The sequence below is a fragment of the Phasianus colchicus genome, chromosome 1 (assembly GCF_987193195.1).
Source record: "Phasianus colchicus chromosome 1, bPhaCol1.hap1.1, whole genome shotgun sequence".
Taxonomy (NCBI): domain Eukaryota; kingdom Metazoa; phylum Chordata; class Aves; order Galliformes; family Phasianidae; genus Phasianus; species Phasianus colchicus.
Genome location: NC_143436.1, coordinates 82,673,627 through 82,692,352, shown reverse-complemented (window position 1 = coordinate 82,692,352; position 18,726 = coordinate 82,673,627). Strand labels below are relative to the sequence as shown.

The window sequence follows — 18,726 nt, the reverse complement described above, 5'->3', positions numbered from 1 at the left end:
ATAAAGGAAGCCTTTCACAGCTTTGGTTTTGCGTCGATGCGAGCAGCCAGAAGCTGTTTCTCTTTTTCCCCTAAATAAGCAAGTCTGTATTCTCACTAGCTCCCTTGAGGACATCCCACCACTTTGCAAAACTGTGGCATGGAAACCGGCTGCTCACTGTGTTGGCAGCATGCTCAGAAAAACCAATTCTCAACTGGGGCTGTGATCCCTGTGCTGCTGCTGTCGGGATCCAGTTCAGCCACCGTTAGCCTCTGAGGGCATGGAATTGGGTTTGAGATGCAAAGGTAGTGCTTTCATCTGTCTGAATGCCCTTCATCTGCTCAGAGGGGATGGAAGAATCCAGCTTGAGAGCTGTTAGAGTATTTCATGAGGCTGTTGGTGTCTAAAAAGAGCAGCCTGAAGACTGCTGTTGTCTGTGGGTTATACCATGTGGTTTCGCATGTTGAGGGAGTGCTTGAAGCCCCCCTAGGTACACTGTTCCCCCTGCTGAGAGACCTTAGCAAGGAGGATAAGAGTCGTTTGCCTTGCAGCTCTCACTCCTGGCAGCTGGCTGCTGTGGGAGGAGCTCAGCCCTTCACAAGGTGCCCTTTCACATGTGGCCCTGCAGGCCCTCCTGACGCAAGCTCATGGCTGGGCTGAGGTAAGCACTGCAATGTACCTTTGCCACATACTGACAGATTGCCCTTTGCTCTTCTATAAGGGGCCTAGAAGGACAGGCCTCCTGGTTACCTGAGCTGACCCCATGCCATCAGGCATCCTAAAATTGCAGGCAGTGAACCCCAGCATGACTTTGGACTCAGCAATGGCTTCAGCCTTTCCTTTCTCATGGAAAAAGTGTTTGCTGCATCCCACTGGAAGCTGCTCTCGTGCTTCAGGCCCTCCTTTGTTTCTAAAACCCGTGTCAGGTTTTTGCAGCTTACCTTTTATGTTCACTGAATGTCAAAACAGGGCTAACAGGTATCCTTGTGATTGCCCCTTCCTTGTCACTGTGTCCCATGCTTGCTGTGTTACCAAGGAAGGGAAGAGGTGTAGTGCTACTGCTGTCACCCCAGCAGTGTCTTGTAAATGGTAAACCATCTTACTGGATCTTTTGATAAGATTTTGCCAGTAAAGGTGACTGGGGAAAAATGCTTGTGTTCTAAAGACCAATTAACTTGCTGAAATATCAGGCTAGAAAGCCTCTGAGAAGGAGATTGCAGTGGGAGCGTGCATGCCTGTGGGTTTACTGGGTTTTTATAGCTGCTTGCTCAAACTTAGCACTCCGTACTTCTGTAGCAGCATCTTCTGAGCACTGGCCTGGGAATACTTTTATAGGGCTCTTTAGGGAGGTATTAAATAAGGAGCTTGTTTGGGTCATATCATTTAAAGGAGCAGGCTCTTTTTCTAAAAAGTTTGATCATGCCCTTTTATAAAAGCCTATGTTTTAAAAATTCCCATTTCCATACTCACAGTTTCACTTCCGAATAAAAAGGTTACAACATAAGAGCAGGATTTGTAGTAGACTGGCAGTGGTCCTTTCCTTTTTCCTTTGTGCTGGATGGTTTGGCTGGGCTGCTAATGAAGAGGAGAAAGACAAAACAACCCCCAAAAAACCCCACCAAGAAAACAACAACATGCTGTCCTGCTCTCATCCAGGTTGTGGGACAAGCTCTCTGTGCTGTGTTTATGCTTGCACTCTACGCAAACTGGCTGTTTGCTCACATCTAAAACAAACTGTGTCCTGGTAGCCCAATGCCTGCTCCTTGGGGGAGGGAGAGCTGTGCCTGCCTGCCTCCTGCCTGAGCCCAGTGGAGACTTCAGTTGTGGTTGCCTGACAAGAGAATGTGGTTTTCCTGTTCCTAGGGGCTGCGGTCTTGTTCTCCCAGCTATACTAAGCTGAAATGCCACTGTAGTTATGGTGATCAAAAGGTATTTTCTGCTTGGCTTGCTTGGTGCGGCTGCTGAAGGAGTTCCTTGTCTTGGCATCTCTGCTTGGCGTCTCATCCCAGAGGGAGTAAGGAGACCTCAGCAACTTGCTGTAGATGAACCTGATGCAGCTGTGAGCTGGGGGCAACCTGTAAGACAAAGCTGGCTATGATAGAGGGTTGCTCTCTGCAGTTCTTGCTCAGCTTCTCGTTGAGATGCCAGAGCTTCCCAACTGGCTGTGGCATGTATTTAGCATGCCCAGAGTCCTTGGCTTGTTTTGATACTGTGTGTCTGTTTTGCAGCACTTAAAAAATGTTGTTTGGAGGAGATGAGTCTGTGTTGGGAGCCATTTAGTGAAATAACCCTGGGCTCGCTCAGCCCTCAATTAGTACAGCACCAGTCTCTGACTCTTCCAGTTGATTTTGGATGCTTGGCTCACCCTAAGCCCTGATCCTGTGGGTTTTGCCTCCGTGACAGGGTAAGGAAGTTCATGCTCTGGTAGCAAACATCTTAGTTCTTTCTAGGTGTGTGTTTAGATCTGCATCTGCTGAGACACTGTGAGGAACCCCTGTGCCTTCAGTGGGTAACAGAGCCATGGTAAGCTGCCTTCCTAGCTCAGAAAGCAAAGTGCAAAGCTCTTAAAACCCCATCAGTGACACCACTGCAGTCTTTTTGTGTCCGATGACAACTTTGAGCGTAAAAGTGTGACTTTAATATCTTTTTTTCACCACTCCCCTTCTTACTGTCCATCTTCCCACCACTACAGCAGACTCAGCACCATTTTTCCAGGAAGCAGCAGCAGCTTCTAAGCTGGTATTCTCATGACATGAGCAGGTTTCCTTGTGTTCTTAGTATAGCACTGGCTCGTTTGCCTGGAAATCCTCTAAAAGCAATTTCAGTGTTGGTGTAGCTATGTCAGGGAAGGCAAATACAAAGCCAAAACAGCCTCTGAGTGAGGGACACAGTGTTGAGACCTCAGATACCAAAATCCCGTGTAGCAACAAGTACTCGAGCAGGTTGCTCATGACTTATCTTTTGACAGGGAAAAGCTGGCAGTTGTTGTGCTTTTGTGTCACACAGTCCCCTCCTCTATTTCCTTGGAGATCTCACAGAAGTTAATTCATCGCTGTTTGTTAAGGACTCGGCCTCTCTCTGCTGCCAAATGCTGCTGAGGTACGCAGCACTGCTGCCGGATCTGCTTGTTTGCTTTCCCTGCTGGCAGCGTGCTGTGACATGGCCTTCTTCAGGAGGAGAAGAATAAAGATAATAAAAACAAATTATTTCAAACCCCCCTCGAACTGCACAAAGTACAAAGCAACGAAAGTAGGATTTTACTGATGCTGCCTTTACAAAGCTGTAGTCCTGTGCAGGAGGTCCTGTCTATGTCACAGGTTTCTGTTGCCTGAAAATGCTTTTCACATCCTGATCTGCTTTTTTGGGCTCTGGTATTTTGTTGCTATGCCTGAATTACATTTGGCTGCCAGATGCTCTTTGCAGGACATAAGCAAGGTCCTTGCTTTGGCCTTCCCTAAATGGACAGTCTAGTATTGAAACTTTCTGTTCCTTTTCCTCCCACCTCTCCCCATTCTTTTGAAATCGTGCATACAAGAGGCCTTCATCTGCTGAAGTGCAGAGTGAATGGATGCAGTGGGTGGATACGGTGCTGAGCTCCTCCTGAGACACTTCTGCAGGGAAAGGCATCCGAGTGCGGGCTGTGGGCCAGCTGCCAGTTCCCATTCATGGTGGAGCTGGTGTGTGGGTGGGGAGGAGGCTGCCACCGAAGCACCTTGTTTGCTATAGCAGCAGAGGATCTGGCCTGCTGTGGAAAATCCCAAAGAACTGCATTTTGGAAGAGGCCCAAGGCTTCCCTAGCTCACATCTAGGGGTTGCTGGGGTGCCCAGGTGTGCTGGGTCCCTTTGCTGTGGCAGGGATAGCCAGGCTGCTTGCTGCTCTGCAGCTCCCACCTGCAGCCGGGTGAGGTTTCCCCTTGATGTGGGTGAAAAGGTTAAGCAACGCTGCCCAGAAGGCTCTGATTCAGCCTTCCCCTCACCCTGGCTAATTATGGTCACCCTTCTAATTTTCTCGGCTGCAGCACCTTCACTTTAATTCTTTTCTTTAAGAGTTTGAAGAGTCCCAGCCCAGCTGTCCCCCTCACTGGTGGGCCTGTGATGAATTGCATAGGAGCCAGAGATTTCCTAAATGGAAATTTAGGAAACTGCATCAGTAGAAAATAACAGGGCTTTAATATTCAGGGCAGCAACGGCTGAGTTTTGCAATCTAACAGCTTGATCATGTTTGGATTTTGGGCGCATGTGTGCCAGTGAATCAGAGGGGTAGGTAACTCACTGAGGAGTAGGAACAACTGGTGTCCGTGTGATAACAGCCTCTGTGGGGCCCAGGGAAAATATGTGTGCATTAAAGTGCATCATGCTCTCCTGTGCCCCAGCAGAGCCAGCTGGCCAGTGGAGCACCTCCCAAACGTTTCCACTGCTGCCACTGATGTCCCAGTGCTGTCTGAAACCAGTGCCCTGCACTGCCAATGCATAACTGTTCTTGTTTTTATCTTCTTGTTTCCAAATGTTACATTTTGAGACAAAGCTCATCAAGTTTCACCTTTCTTCCTGGGAAGCAGACATGGAAAAACTCAGTCATGTTTGAGTACAGGCAGAAGGGAAAATATATACTGCAGCTATGATTTCTTTTGTGAAATTTTGTTTTGGAGCTGCAGCAAATCCACAGTAGGAATTGGGAGTTTGGCAGGGAGAAATAAACTGGCTGTGAGTGGGGGCTGTCCATCTGCAGGTCTTTGTTAAAGGAATATTATTTCCCTGATTAAACAGTGGCCTTCATTACATATCGTTAACCGAATGCTTAAGTGAAATTGCTTTTAACATACCTGATATGAGATAATGTTTAGAATTGGTATCTGAAGAATTAAGCTCCCAGACGATGCTGTAGTTAGCGTGGTGGGGTGTTTTGCATCTGTCCTAAAGATGGAATTTGCTTTAAAACCTCAACTGATCATCTTAAAAGTGTACAGCTAATAAAACAGATGATGCTGTAACATAACAGTGAAGGAGGAAGGTACACACTGAGCAAGTCTGGATTTGTTTGTCTTCCCCAGCATCTTGTAGATGGACTGCATCTCTACTTCATTCGCTGCTGGGTGGGAGATGGTGGCAACGAGATGGTGAGAGTGACAGAGGTAGTGTGTGTGAGTTTGAATTACTGGGGTGTGTTGTAGAAGTTAATATTAGCACAAGGCACGGGGAAGTTAAATTGCTCCTCCGGGAGCACACGCTGAATCAGTGGCAGTGATGAGAATTGAAGGTAGGTCTTAATTTGTTCGCGTCTGTTTTCCCACATTACTATTCTTCTCTTTTTTTTTTTTCCCCTGTGTTGTAACATGTGTGAAAGTACTTGGTTGCTTTCCTTATGACAGGCTTAGTTGGTAAGTGTGAATTTCACAAATAACTGCCAACAAATATGTTGGCAGTTCCCTTATAATTTTTGTGGTTCCAAATGAAACGAAGTGTGATGCTGCCTTGATTCTGTCCCTTACTTGGGATTTAACAGGCACTACTGGGATAATTCATTCTCAGGCAGCTGTGCTCCTAAGGCAGTGATCTTATCATGCTGTGAAAGTTGGTAAGATTGGACTCTTGTCAGAGCTTGGACGGAGGAGATCTGAGAAGCTGCAAGGTGCGGCTGGAAATGACTCAAATGGAAAAGCATCTGCACTGAGCTGGTCCCTCTGTGCAGGCTGGCCACACAAAGCCAGCAGGACACGCTGATCCCCGGCCTGGGCATGCCGGGGAGCTGAGCACTGTCTGCGTTTTGCCATGCTGCAGGTAGCCTGGCACATCACTGACACTCTGCCCTTGCTCAGGGCTTTCCTATCGTCCTCCTGTCGAGGCGTGGAGAGACATTTCTAGCATCCCAGACAAGATCCTAGGGAGAGCCTCAGTATTTAATATTCTGTGTGTTGCACAATTTCATGGGTGTGACAGCCTTGTTCTAAATAACATGGCTATTTCTTCTGCCATAAAACTTTTATTTTTAAAGGAAGTAAAAGATCTTATTGCATTCTGCAAGTTTATCTTCTTCTGTTCTTTTTCCTCTAGCATCCAGCGAGCTGCACTGGTGGTTCTGGAAAATTACTACAGAGATTTCCCTGTCTACAACCCAGCGCTGTTAACAGCCTCCAAATCCCGTGCTGCCAAACACATGGCTGGTCTGAAAGTCTACAATGTTGATGGTAGGTGAGGTTAATTGTAGTCTCTGAGAACGGGTGGGATAGGGAAGGGCTGGGTTGGCCTTATGCTTTGTTATGCGCGCATTCTCACCTTTTTGCTTTGCCAAATCCTTGTCTCTTGCTGGAAGTTTTCCTAACGGTGCTGGGGTTGCTGATTCCAGATGACTTTACAGATGTGTTCAGCCCACAGAAAGGCTTTTGTTTTTGCCAGGTGAAAACAGCCAAGTTTTGGGTCAGGCTTAACGATTACGTGGCTTGACAGAGTTTCTTGGCACCGCTACTTGCTTTGGGCAGCCTCTGCTTCTTGTCACCCTTAGGTCATCTCCTTGGTTGTGCTAGTACAATAAACGCAACTTTTAACCTAGATCTGTTCCCCAGTCATTCACTGCACAGATGCTGTGGGCAGCCTTCAGGAAAATTGAGGAGGTTCATACCAATGTGGGGAGGAGCAACTGTGTAAGCAGCAGTTGACAGGGAAAGAAATGTTCATCAGGCTTGCAGCCTTAGCAGTAAATTAGCTGTACATGTCTTATGCTTGGCTGTGCTTCCAAGTCATCGTGATGCTCAGCAGTTTGCAGGAAAATGCCAAGACAGATAACTATCCCCATGGAGCCTTACTGTTCTGCAAACTTGTTTCAGGCTCTCTGTCTTTGAGGATATGAGTGGGAGGATGGCTGAGCGGATCCATGAGGGCACTCAAAGCAGTGAAAACTGAACTTAATCATTTGGCACTCTGAAGCTCTGTCAGTAAAGCTAGGCTTGATAAGCAGGGTGTGCCCAGCCATCTGAGCCTCCATAAAAGTGTGCACTCCTCTGATGGAAGAGCTTTGATGGAAGTTGCATGGGGCAGCTTCTTCAGTGAGGCACGGCTGAAACCCCATGACAAGTAAGTCCTGCATATAAATAGGTTTCTACTGAAAGGCTTTGAGAGCAGGTAGGAACTTAGCTGGGCAAGGTGGCTTTGTATATGCTGTAGATGCTGAAATATGAACATCAGTCCATGCAGCCACATGTCTTGAGTTTCTCCTTTGCCTTAACAAGGCTACGATGTCTTTTATTTATTTGGTTTTTTTTTTTTGATTTTTATATTTTTGGTAGAAGTTTCAAAGCCTCATTCTTAGTTTTTCCCCAAACCTGATGCAGCACTGCAGATTCCATGAAATCAATTGTAGATTTAAGATCTTTACAATGAGATCTCCCATTTCTGGCTGAGAATAGGTGAAAAGAAGCAGGAGGGGAGCAGAGAGGCAGGCTTTCTTCTTCTATGTCCTCTGCTTCCTGGAGTGAAGAAGCTTGGAGGTGGGAAAGAATTAATTCAGTAAGAGAGAAGTAACCCGACTTGCTCTGCACTTTTCCAGGGGTGAGATCTTGCATTCCAGTTGCTCATTCTCAGTGAGGCCCTGTGAATGGAAAGTGAGAGCTGCCAGATCCCTGTGTCTGTGCACCATTCAAACTGTACTGCAGGATATGCTGTTCCCATTACCAGCTTGTTTCTGGTGCAGCATCTCTTTAAGAAGTAGCAGGGTGCCTGATTCTGTAGCAGTTACTGGGGTATCTCAAGCTTGGAGGAAAGACTGTCAGTCCAGTGGCATTAGAAGTTTTGTGAGTTAGCAGCTCCTAAACTAGTTGAAATGTAAGGAACCAGAAATGAGCTCCAGATATGGCTGGCCAGGCCTTCTTAAGGGCAAGCTGATGAGCCTGGTAGGGCCTCAAAACTTGCACTTTCCATTTTGGGGCAGTACAGGATCCCTGGGCTGTTCCTTGTGCAACACTTCTGCCTTTGTAGATGTGGAAATCTCAGGCTTAGAGGCATATTCTTCAGAAGCATTCCCATCTTCTTTACAAAGAGGAGTGTAGTTCTGGCTGCAGCTCGCCTTGGCGTCTTGACAGCCTTTTACACCCTCTGTGTGAAAAAACAGTAACGCTATTAAGCAGCTTAATTTGTTGGCAGCTTTTGTATTTGATGTTGTAGCAGCCAGGAAGGAAAAACATCTTGCTGTAATCTTATACAGAGTGGGGAGGCTCACCTTCAAAACCTGAATTTCCATCACCAGGCATAGTCAAAAAGGCTTGCAATAATTCTAACCCAAATTTGGGAGCCAGTGTCTCCCTTTAGTAGTATTCTCCATTTCAAGTCTGTGAAACAAAGTCTGAAGTGTTCAGACTTTTTAGGAGCCATCTGTTTGAATGATGGGTCTTCCTACTGTTGAGCTTCAGGCTTCTATCTTGGAAATCGGTTTGTGATTTTTAGGAAAAATAAATAAAAGCTGCCTTTGCATAAGCAGAATAATTTAAGCATGTCTGTGCAATTGGTGGGCCTTAGTCACTGCCAGGTAAGAGCAGTTGGAAAAAAAGCTCTCAGTGGTTTGGAGACTGTCTTGGGCTTCCCTTTTCTATCCTCTCTTGGGTAGAAGAGTTGGTAAACTCATCAAGGGTAACATTTTCTCCCTTTCTACCACATCTCTGCTCAAACAGCCAGAGCTGGGTGCTTCCTAGGCCTTTCCTGCACTGTACGGTCACTAGTTAAGGTCTTGTAAACTCTTTCATTTGCTGGGGTGTTCAAGAGCAGATCATGGAATAGAAGCAATAGAAGCTCTGATAGCAGATGCTGCTCTAGAGTTGCTGTGTGCACTGACCCCAGCCTAACTTGTAGCACACCTGTTGCTCAGAAAGCATCTACCTTTCTGCAAACCTTGGTGCTTTGTCTGAAGGTGGTTCTGTTGTCTCTGCATCCTGCTTTTCTTTTCCATGTGTAACTGCCTGAACTTTGGTTTTCATTCATTCATATCTACGTCTCTTGATGTTCTTGTGTTTGTCTTTCTCTTCTTTCCAACGCCATGTTTCTTCTGTTCTCACACTGTCTTGTTGCTGAAATGTGGGGTGTTGCAGCTGTTCTTGCTGTCAAACTGAAAGCACATATTATGGATGGTAAGTTGCATCCTTGGCATGTGCATATTACCTGCCTTTGTGCGAGATCCCTACTAACTTCCCTTTCCACTGCCATCCTTGGAGCTAGGAAGAAAGCTCCTCTCCAAGCATGTGCTGTCCAGCGGGGTTTCTACAAAGCTCATGAGGACTGGGGAAGCATTTATAGCCCCAGCTGTGTAGACGGGGTAGGGGCAGAGTTGCAGCGCACCTGTGGCAGATGCTTTGTGGTACTACTCTTTCCCAGCTCCCTTATGTGACAGTAATGCCCGCCTTCTTGTCTCCTCTTGTGGAAGGCCCAGGGAACAATGCCTCGGGGCAGTCCCGTGCCATGATCGCAGCCGCAGCCCGGAGAAGGGACTCCAGCCACAACGAGCTCTACTACGAAGAGGCCGACCATGAGCGGCGAGTTAAAAAGCGTCGTGCAAGGTAAAGGTGTCCTTTCCTCAGGGTTGATCCTCAGTGCTGCTCAGCTGATGCTGAACCACTCTTTAGAGCCTCAGTCGTGATAGAATTGCTGAGCCTGTTCAAAGAGAGGGATTTTTGATTAAGGGCTGGGGGTGGCTGTAAATCTGTCGCGGTATGCGAACATATGAAACCCAGATGCACAAGGGACAGTAACAGCTTGAAAACTAGAGTTATCTGAAGAAAATACATAAGCAGAGCTTGTGTATATTGTGCCAGATAAGCTAATGTGATGTCACGGATTAGGGAACAGTCCAGTGCTTGACAAATCCATAGTTACTTGCTGTAGGAAATCCCATTATTTCCCCCGTGCTCAGGCTTGTCATCTCGGTTCAAGTAATCCAAGGGCAGAGCTGGTGGAACAGTTGGTATTGCCTCTTCATGGGAGAGGAAAGAATATGTTTTTACAGGCAACTAAAAGGGGCAGTTTGCCTGTCTTTTATAAATGAATTGGGGGGGAAAGGCGTGACCAGGACTGCCTCTGTTTTATTTTGGAAATAAATAGGTGTTTTCTGCTAGTCACACTTAGGCTGTGGAGTTAACATTTTGGTGAGGTGACCCCAGAGAGTTTATGCCTTTGTTTGCTTGAGAACCTAATTACTGTTTGTAGTTAACATACCTACTGTTTTGAGGGGAGCTGCGTACGGACAGGCACCCCTGTGTTTGGAAGGAATGTGCCATAACTGGATGGAGCTGCCTTGTATTGTGTTTTATTTTGGCAGCTTATATTTCATTGGGAAAGTGCTGGCACAGTGTCCCCCTAGCCTGATTTGGTCTGACCTATGCTCTATAGCTGCAGTTGGTCAGGCTCTCTTCCAGCCGTGGGGTAATAGGATATTAAATTTTCTGTGCAGTATAGCATCCTAACGTGTGCATGTCTCTCTTTCTTGATGAGGCTGGTTAGAGCAGCTGCTTAGTCAGAGCAAAACCATCAGTCACTAGAAGAGCATGCCAGATGTTACAAAGAAGGAAGGTCAGAGCTGCAACAAAAGGACACAAAGAGATTAGAAACTGATTTCCACTGTTCTCCAAGTCAAATTAAACAAAACTTACAGGGGTCAGGGCTTCTCGTGCTGTTCTTTGTATACAGCCTGAATGCAGTGTTCTGTACCACTGCTTGTCCTGAGGCAGCTTCTCCTAGCTTTAATATACATTGGGTAATGGCGTAAAGGTCACAGTAATTGGTGACTTGAGTGTGAAACACGTCCTGTCTAGAGAGGCAAAATAATTTTGTCAGGTGGCTCTTCCATTACTGTTGCTTTTTCCCCATTGACTGCAGCATAGTCCCTGACTTGTTAAATTCTGCTGGGCTTGCAAGTGTCATTTGGCATGTTTGCCTTTTTATGGTGCGTTCTCAGTGTTTGCTCACCTGTGCCAATACAGGAATACTTTGCAGAGGATATCTTTGGCTGCAGTGTTAGGAGGGTAGATGGGGACCTCATCATTGTTCAGTGAAGAGTTACAGGGCAGTCATCCAGAAATGCAAGGTCTGCTCCCAGTTGGTGTAAATCAGAGCAGGCCGCAGCTGGTGAGCACAGTCTTACAGCACTCTGCATCCTGGGTCATGCTAGTTTATAGCCAGCCTCTTCCTGACATCAAGCTGCTACACTGCATGCTGCAACTGCCGTTTCCAAAGATATGCCTTAAATGCAAGGGCAGCTGTGTCTTGTTAAGTCATGTAACTGATGTTTATGCTGTGCTGGCAGAACCAAGTACGACATTCAGGCTTTTAAAGCCTTAATCCTGGTTTATGACCCTCAGTTTCTGGATGGCTTGGGCAAGGAAGGGAGAGCTGCTGTCTACCTCACAGATCGTCAGCGGAGTGGATTTTATGTAACTTGTATGGCAGACAGTGAGTCAGTGGTAGAGATAGGAACTGGAGCTTGCAAATCCTGACTCCCAGGCTCTGCCTTAACTACAATCCATCCTACCTCTTGTGTTGTGACTCTTGCTGTGCTGGTTTTCTTTCTGCAGGCTTGTGGTTGCAGTAGAGGAGGCCTTCACTCATATCAAACGCCTCCAGGCAGAGGAACAACAAAAAGCTCCAGGAGAGATGATGGACTCTCGAGAAGCAGCCCAGGCGATCTTCCCGTCCATGGCAAGAGCTCTGCAGAAGTACCTTCGCACCACCCGCCAGCAGCAGTACCACAGCATGGAGAGCATCCTGCAACACTTGTCCTTCTGCATCACAAATAACATGACACCAAAGGTAATGTGCTCTTTAACCCTAGTGTGGGGCAGGAAGGATAAAGGGACAGCGCATGTGCGTGCACAGGACAAGGAATTGCTGGGCAAAGCAAGTGGAGATTTTTATATCTGCTTTCTGTAATGCAATCAGTAGTCTGTAGATTGCATCAGGTCTTAAAGGGAAGTGGTGTTTCCTCTGAAGCACCTTTTTCTTTTCAGCTGAAAGCACCCATGAGATAATTAGCCACTTGTTCTGATATCCAGTTCAGCACTGGAGTCACTATCAAAGAAGTGTCCAAGGCGGTGGCCCTGAGTCATGGGCAGTTTTCCCAGCTGGCTGACTGATGGAAATAGCAACTTGCAAAGGACATTTTTCTTCTTTTTATCTCTTCCATGCTGCTGCATTTTGGACTGCTTCTATTTATAGACTAAATCCCTGTCTGACAGTGTTTGTAACTCGTGGTCTGCCTGGTCAGATGTCAGTTTGTTGCTTCACACCCTGACTGTGGAACTGCAAATGCAGGGAGGGACTGAAACAATGAGGGAGATGGGTCATGTGGTCCCTTAGTGTCCTCCCTCTCACTCTCTGCCTTCCCCCCTAATAGCATCCTACAACCACCTGGAGAACACAACCCAAGGACAGAAATGCAATAATTCACTCTTGGGAATTTACCCAGGACTTTCTGTGCTGAGTGTGGAAATGCTGTGAAGAAACAGAGGTGGACCCATTCACTGGGATCAATGTGGGATCTCACTCAGAGGTGCAAGGGGGGTGGTTCTGCTGCCATTAAGATAGCAAGGGAGAGGGGGACAGTTGTCTCCTGAAGCCCAGAAGCTGAAATAACTTCCTGCATTGCAAGTCAATGCTCACAGAGCTGTATCTAGAAAAAGAAAGAGAGCATGGAAGCAGACAGAGTCATGGGGCTGCTGTTTCCCTGGTGCTAATGTGTTCACTTTCTTGCTAGGCATTCCTGGAGCGTTACCTCAGCCCTGGCCCAACCCTCCAGTACGACAGGGATCGCTGGTTCTCCAAGCAGTGGACACTCGTTAGCGAGGAAGCAGTCACAAGCGGGTTGCAGGATGGAATTGTTTTTGTCCTCAAGTGCTTGGACTTCAGCCTTGTTGCTAATGTGAAGAAAATTCCCTTCATCAAACTCTCTGAAGAGTTCATAGACCCTAAATCTCATAAATTTGTCCTTCGCTTACAGTCCGAGACTTCAGTCTAAGGGATTTTGAGGATGGGTTGTTTAGAAATATTTTTTTTTTCACTATTCTGCTTTTGGGTTTTATTTCCCCAATGCTGACTGAAACTGGCAGATGATGGACCAGTAATATTTGACCATCTGCACTTTATTTGGAAAGGGATGGAGGGAGCTGGGATATCTTATCTAGAAAGGAATATCTTAAGAGGCGACAGGGTGACTTGGCTTGGTTAGCTCAGCCTTGGAGACAGAACAGATATTTTTTTTCCCCTTTCCAGGCATATTGTAAATCTCACGCTCTCTTTCTCTACACAGTTGCAACGTCTGTATTTCTGTTGGAATGCTGCCTTACACTGTGTGTGTGCTTTTGCTACCTGTATCTCCTGAGAACAGGCTGCTCACCTCTCCGCTGCAGAAGTCTGCTTGTACAGAGAGAACTTACGGTTTCTTTTCATGTGGAAGTGGGAGAGTGTGAGAGGTTTCCTTGTGTCAGCTACATAATTGTAAGACTGAAGATCTGTTTTTGTTTTTTTTTTTCCTACTCTCTGTGTGTCTTCTTATCAGTGCTGGATCTGTGTGAACATAGTGGGATGGTTTTGCAGTCTGTTTCTGTCTCTGTGAAATTGCTTGTGTCAACCTGGATCAGCCCATCTTGCTGCTCTTCCAAATTCTTTTTAGCAATGCTTGTTAGTGAAACGGTTCTGCATGCCACAGCTCTCTTTTGTCTCAGTGTTTGGTCCCTCTCCTTTGCCAGGCTCTCCAAAGCTCCCCAGTCTGCTTTCCAAACGTGTTTCTCTAGCCCCAGTGCCCTCGGGGTCTGCCTTACCGCTCCTTCCTCTCACACCTGCGGGGGCTGCACATTTGCACAGGGTGGGTAACTAGCTGGCTCCTTCTCAGATGCATCTCAGACACTGCTGTGTCTGCAGCCCTGCAGAGGGGAAGAAGAAAGCGCGCAGGAATGTATCCCTCGATATCCAAGGGGTTCAGTGTGTCTGGAAGACAGACAGGCAAAAACACTTCCCTCCTTGAAGAGGGGAGCCAGGGAATGGCTGGCTCTACTGCTCTCCTCTTGCTTTGAAGAACTGCCGTGATCTTGAAATGCTCCAGTGTGTCCTTCCCCACCTTCAGCTATAGCTGGGAAATACCAAACTGTCTGAATGCTGAAAACCTGCCTACCTTTCTTGGCCTTTTTCTGCTGTGGGGGTCTCTCCGTTCTCAGTGCCAGGATAGCCTGCTGCTTCTCTGTTCTTGTGAGAGATGCTTAGCTCTTAAAACTGCAGTTTTGTCTTGAAAGCCTTCTTTGCCCATCAGTGCATAACTTCTATGTTGTCTGAGTTTTGTGGGATTTGAAAGGTTTCTTTGTAAGATGAGCCTGTCTGGATGCTAGTGCTGAGCATTGTGTGACTCCAGAGCCATCTCTGGGCCTGGCGGTGCACCATCTTCACGCGGGCCGCTCCTAGAGGCCCTGATCTGTGGTGATGGATTCAAGTGGAAATGCTGGATTCATCCTGCCCGGTCTTTTGCCATGAAAAGATCTGTATTCAGCATGAGCCCACCTGCCTTCCATGGAGGTCTCTTACTGCAAATGGCCCTGCTGGCAAGGTACACCCAGTGCCGTTCACTGTGTTATCTGCTGTGGTGGCCCATGATAGCTCCCTACTGCCTCTTTTGCCTTCTCCAGGCCTTCCTTGGGCTCCATCATCAGTCCACTGGTCTGTTTCCCTGCTCCAGCAGTGGTAGTTGAGGAAAAGCCACATGTCCAGCAGCACCAGTTGGCGTTGAGGGAGCTACCAGCCACCTGACCTTCCTGGTGGGAGAGGGTCCCAGGTAGAGATTCCCCCAGCCAAGTATAACCTATGGTCTCTGCAGCCTCCTGCTGCTTGCAGCTTTCATCCGAATGTGTAATACTCACCTCCATCCTGTGTCTGTGTGTGCTGTGTCAGAATTGGTTGTGAAGAAACAAAACGTGCATGATGAGACCAAGCCTATCTATGCCCCTTAAAGGATGAGAAGTAGGTGGAGTTTTCCTTGTCTAAACTCCACACCTGAGTTTCTTTCTAGGTCAGACTTTCTTGCGGACTGTGTCTGTACAGGGATTTTTGTTACTGACTGTGGCCTTTGCAGTATTTTAGTTTGGAAAAACACAGATTTATTCCCTCCTTAAAAACAAAACAAACAAAAAAGGTGATGGAGCATACAGTATCTCACACGTAGCTCTCCTAAAGGTGTATATATTTGGTTTTTATAATGTGCATTACCAGCCAGGGCAGGAGAGACTGGGAGTAGCATGGGCACTACAAAGCACTTCTGCCTATGGCTGAACCAGCTTGGATGTGTGCAGCCAGAGAGAGAACTGCTGTGCCGGGGGCTTGGGCGTGCCCCACACATGGGAGCACCTTGGTTTGGGCGCTGCTCCATAAAACCTTCCTTTCCCAGGATTTCCTCTCCCCGACGAATGGCCTGTCTGACAGTGTCTGCTCAGGAAACTCATGTCTTAATCTTTAGTTGCATTGAATCCTTAAACACATGGAAAGCCAGATGGAAGCAGGGCATGCTCACTCTGGATCTGCTTCCTAATCTGCGCTGCCTTCTCTGCTGTCAGCAGGGCCAGCTCCTGCTTTAAGTACTCTTCCCAGTGTTGAGGTGAATGCTTTGCTTGATAAAATCTGAAGGAGGGAGCTTCACCTCTCAGTCTGCTTACTGCAGAGTTGCAACCTGTTCCGGGCTGAGGACAGGTTATAAGGGAACCTGAACTCCTGGGTATTCCCAGGGTTTTTTTAATGATTTTTTATTTCTCTGGCTCTCTCTCTGGGGGCTTGTTTCCCCTCCCCATGCAAAATCAAGGGACCACGATCATACCTACCTCAGTGGGCTGTTGTGAGGCTAAACTCAATGCATCACGAAGTGCTTTGAAATCCACGTATGGATCTGTGGAGTCTGTAAGAACTCAGGCTCTTTGTAAAAATCCTAAGCAGTGAGAGCAGACTGGTTTGTTTAATTCTGTTTCTAGCCAGCTAATGAGTAAGAATTGAGTCACAGGGAACAAAGCTCTGATCCAAATCCTGCAGTCCTTACTCCTGGAAAGCTTGCCAAGAGCTGAGCGTAAATAAGTCTTGTACAGTTTGCCAGCCAAGCACAGGCTGCTTCTCTCCAAATGCCTCCTATTCTGCACCATCTCCTTGTGTATAAATCTCCCTCCTGTCTCCCAAGCCTGTATGCTCTTACCTAATTGAGAAGTGATTTTTAGAAATGAGTGGTTTTTGAAATAACTCTGTTTGTAGTGAAGCTGAGCACATGCCCCTCAGAGGAGGACCTTATGCTGGACCATTCAGTAAAGTGCTGTGTTAGCCCACTCCTCTTTTCCATGTGTGATTCTCAAGTATGCTGCTCAGACAGTTTAAAGACTCATATTTGTTACAGCCTAAATTCAAAACCATGCTGAGATCTTCCTAAACCAGATGCAACAAAGACTTTCAGCTGCTTCAAGGCAAATGGAAATGACTGTGGGTTTTCACGAAGGCTGACTTTCTTTCATGGCTGAAGAGTGGAAAGTTAGGATTTCTTGCAGCTTCTGAGCACAGGGGTAGTAGACCTTGGCACCCACACACCCTGCATGCAGCAGAGTATCTGCTGAAGGTGTACTCTGCATGGAAGAGTGGCAGAGCAAGGTCAACTCCAGAGTACACCTGCTTTGGGGTTGTGCTTGGTTCTTTCAAGGCAGCAAGAGAAATCCACTCTGGGGCGGCATCTTGGAGACAGATTTCAGCTTTTCCTCTGGTGTTCTGCTACCTCTGAAGTCTTCATGCCAGCAGATCCAGTCACTCCACCCTACAAGCTGTGCTCTATTGAGTTTTCTGCTGAGGAAGAACAAATACCAGGTGGGATGTGAGGTGCTGGCCTATGGCTTGGAGCCTGAGACAGCTTGGGGTAGGACACAAGTCTGGGAGAGAGCTGAACAAATTGCAACCCACAAAGAGCTTTTCCTCCTTTGCTTTGGGATGCTCCACACAAAGTGTAGGGATTCCACTGTTTCCAGGCGTGCCAGAAGCTGTGGAGAAGCAGTTTATAAAACTGGCCGTGCAGAAGTAGCTTGTAAAAGTCTTGTTTGAGATGTGCTTGTTCCAACGCTCGTTAACAAAGAAACTGGAAAGATCTATACTATGCAAAATGTGGAAACCTACTCAGGCCAATTTCGTCTTGCTCACAGAAACTTCTCAATCTCCTCATTTTTTAAAAAAGGTAAATGAAAAATCTTGCAGTCTGTTGAAGAATGCTGCTGTCTGGCCCCAGGCTCTGCTCAGCTCTGCCCTCCATCCAAGAGGTGTTTTGAGATGTTTGTACAGATGTCTGTTTTCTCATTCAGCTTGTGCGTGGATGTGCTTCTCCCTTTATAGGTGTGTGCATTATACTTGTCTAAAGCCTCGAGCCAGGCTTGGTGGTTCAGTGTTTGAATTGTGAAGAAGGAAGCACTCTTGGGATCAAATTGTTTTGGTTTGTTTTGTTTTTTAAATAATCTGTTCTCCTAAAAGAGAGGGCTTTTTTTGAGCCTTGAAGTCTCCTTTAGGAACATGCATCCTTATTTATGTGCTTGGGCTGCTGCCTCAGGTAGATGGTGACCAAAAGTTGCTGTTTCCGACCGCTGGCGTGGATCTCATTGAGTTCACTCCAGATGGGTCTCCCCAGCACCAGTTTATCTGCCTATCTGTTTCCCTCCAAGAGGCAGTGTGTGCTGATCCATGTGCTGCAGTGCAGCCCCGTGGGCAGTGCGTGATGCTGGGGGTGTGCTCTGCTACCCCACAGCAACTTCCCTTGGCAGCTTTCACCAGTGCAGACAGGGCACAGGAGCATCTCTTGCCTGCACACAGGGATGCTGTGAAGGGATCTTACACTCTTCTGTGCCTGTTTCTTTGATTCAGCGTTATTGTGTCTTGGGGTAGGGGATGGGAGCCAGCTCTCTTCTTGCACCCTTTTTGATCACTGTGTAATACTCTTTTTCTACACATACTGTGTATAGTAAGGTGGGTTTTGCCAAGGTTTTCTAATTAACAGACACTAACCAGCATTTCTTTTTTTTTTTTTTCCTCCTTTTTGCACATGTGACTTTAACTGCAGTGGTACATGGTCTTTCAGTTCTTTTCTAATCATGGAGTTAAGTAAGCAAATTCCTGGTGTCTGTGACATTAATGCACTGTGGGTCTCGTCTAGTAAGTTGTTCTGTTCCAAGCTGGGTTCTCTTCAGTTATAGCTGGATGGGTTTTTGTTGTTTTTAAACTGAAACATAAAACCGTTTTACACTTTGCATATTTTGTACAGTAAAATTCTGGAAATAAACTGAAACCAGATTTGATTGTCCCACTCTTTCCTCTTATCTTTTCAGACACACACAAAAAAAAAAAGAAGAAGAAAAGGGGGCTCTGGCCTCCAGGCATTCGTAAGTTGTGGCTGGGAGGGGCCCTGCAAACATGTGGGTTAACCTTTTTGAGGCTGCCTTGTGTCACCTTCCTTTCAGACCTTTCTGATCCACCCTGCCATAGTAAAATGCAAACTCATTTATCACTCTTGAAGTGAGACTGGTAGGTGACTGCTTTGAACACCTGAAATCTCCAAGGTTGGAGAGCAAATACAGCTGGTGAGGGTGTGTGTGGTGGGGGGACCAGGCTGAAACAGGTTTTTCTGCCTGCTGTATTCTTTGCTCACATATTATGAACTGTAGGATTCGTGGCTGAATCCTTTATTAGGACCTTGTGGGGAGGAGGAGTGTTGAGGCAAAGCCTCCTCATTTCAGT

General features: G+C 46.9%; 1 protein-coding gene across 8 annotated transcripts in view; it reads left to right on the top strand.

The window, feature by feature from the left end:
* Positions 1-18,298, top strand: part of VANGL1 (VANGL planar cell polarity protein 1) — a 43,139-nt gene extending 24,841 nt beyond the window's left edge. For 6 of the 8 annotated variants that reach the window (XM_090150361.1, XM_090150372.1, XM_090150377.1 and 3 more), the window contains 4 exons: positions 6,031-6,164; positions 9,380-9,515; positions 11,526-11,760; positions 12,704-18,298. In XM_090150361.1, coding sequence (XP_090006487.1) covers positions 6,031-6,164; positions 9,380-9,515; positions 11,526-11,760; positions 12,704-12,964 — 766 coding nt within the window. In that variant the 3' untranslated portion in view covers positions 12,965-18,298. Of the gene's footprint in view, positions 1-6,030; positions 6,165-9,050; positions 9,090-9,379; positions 9,516-11,525; positions 11,761-12,703 lie in introns of all 8 variants that reach the window. The other 2 variants (XM_090150385.1, XM_031613230.2) reach the window with 2 other exon arrangements.
* The last annotated feature ends 428 nt before the right edge of the window (positions 18,299-18,726 follow it).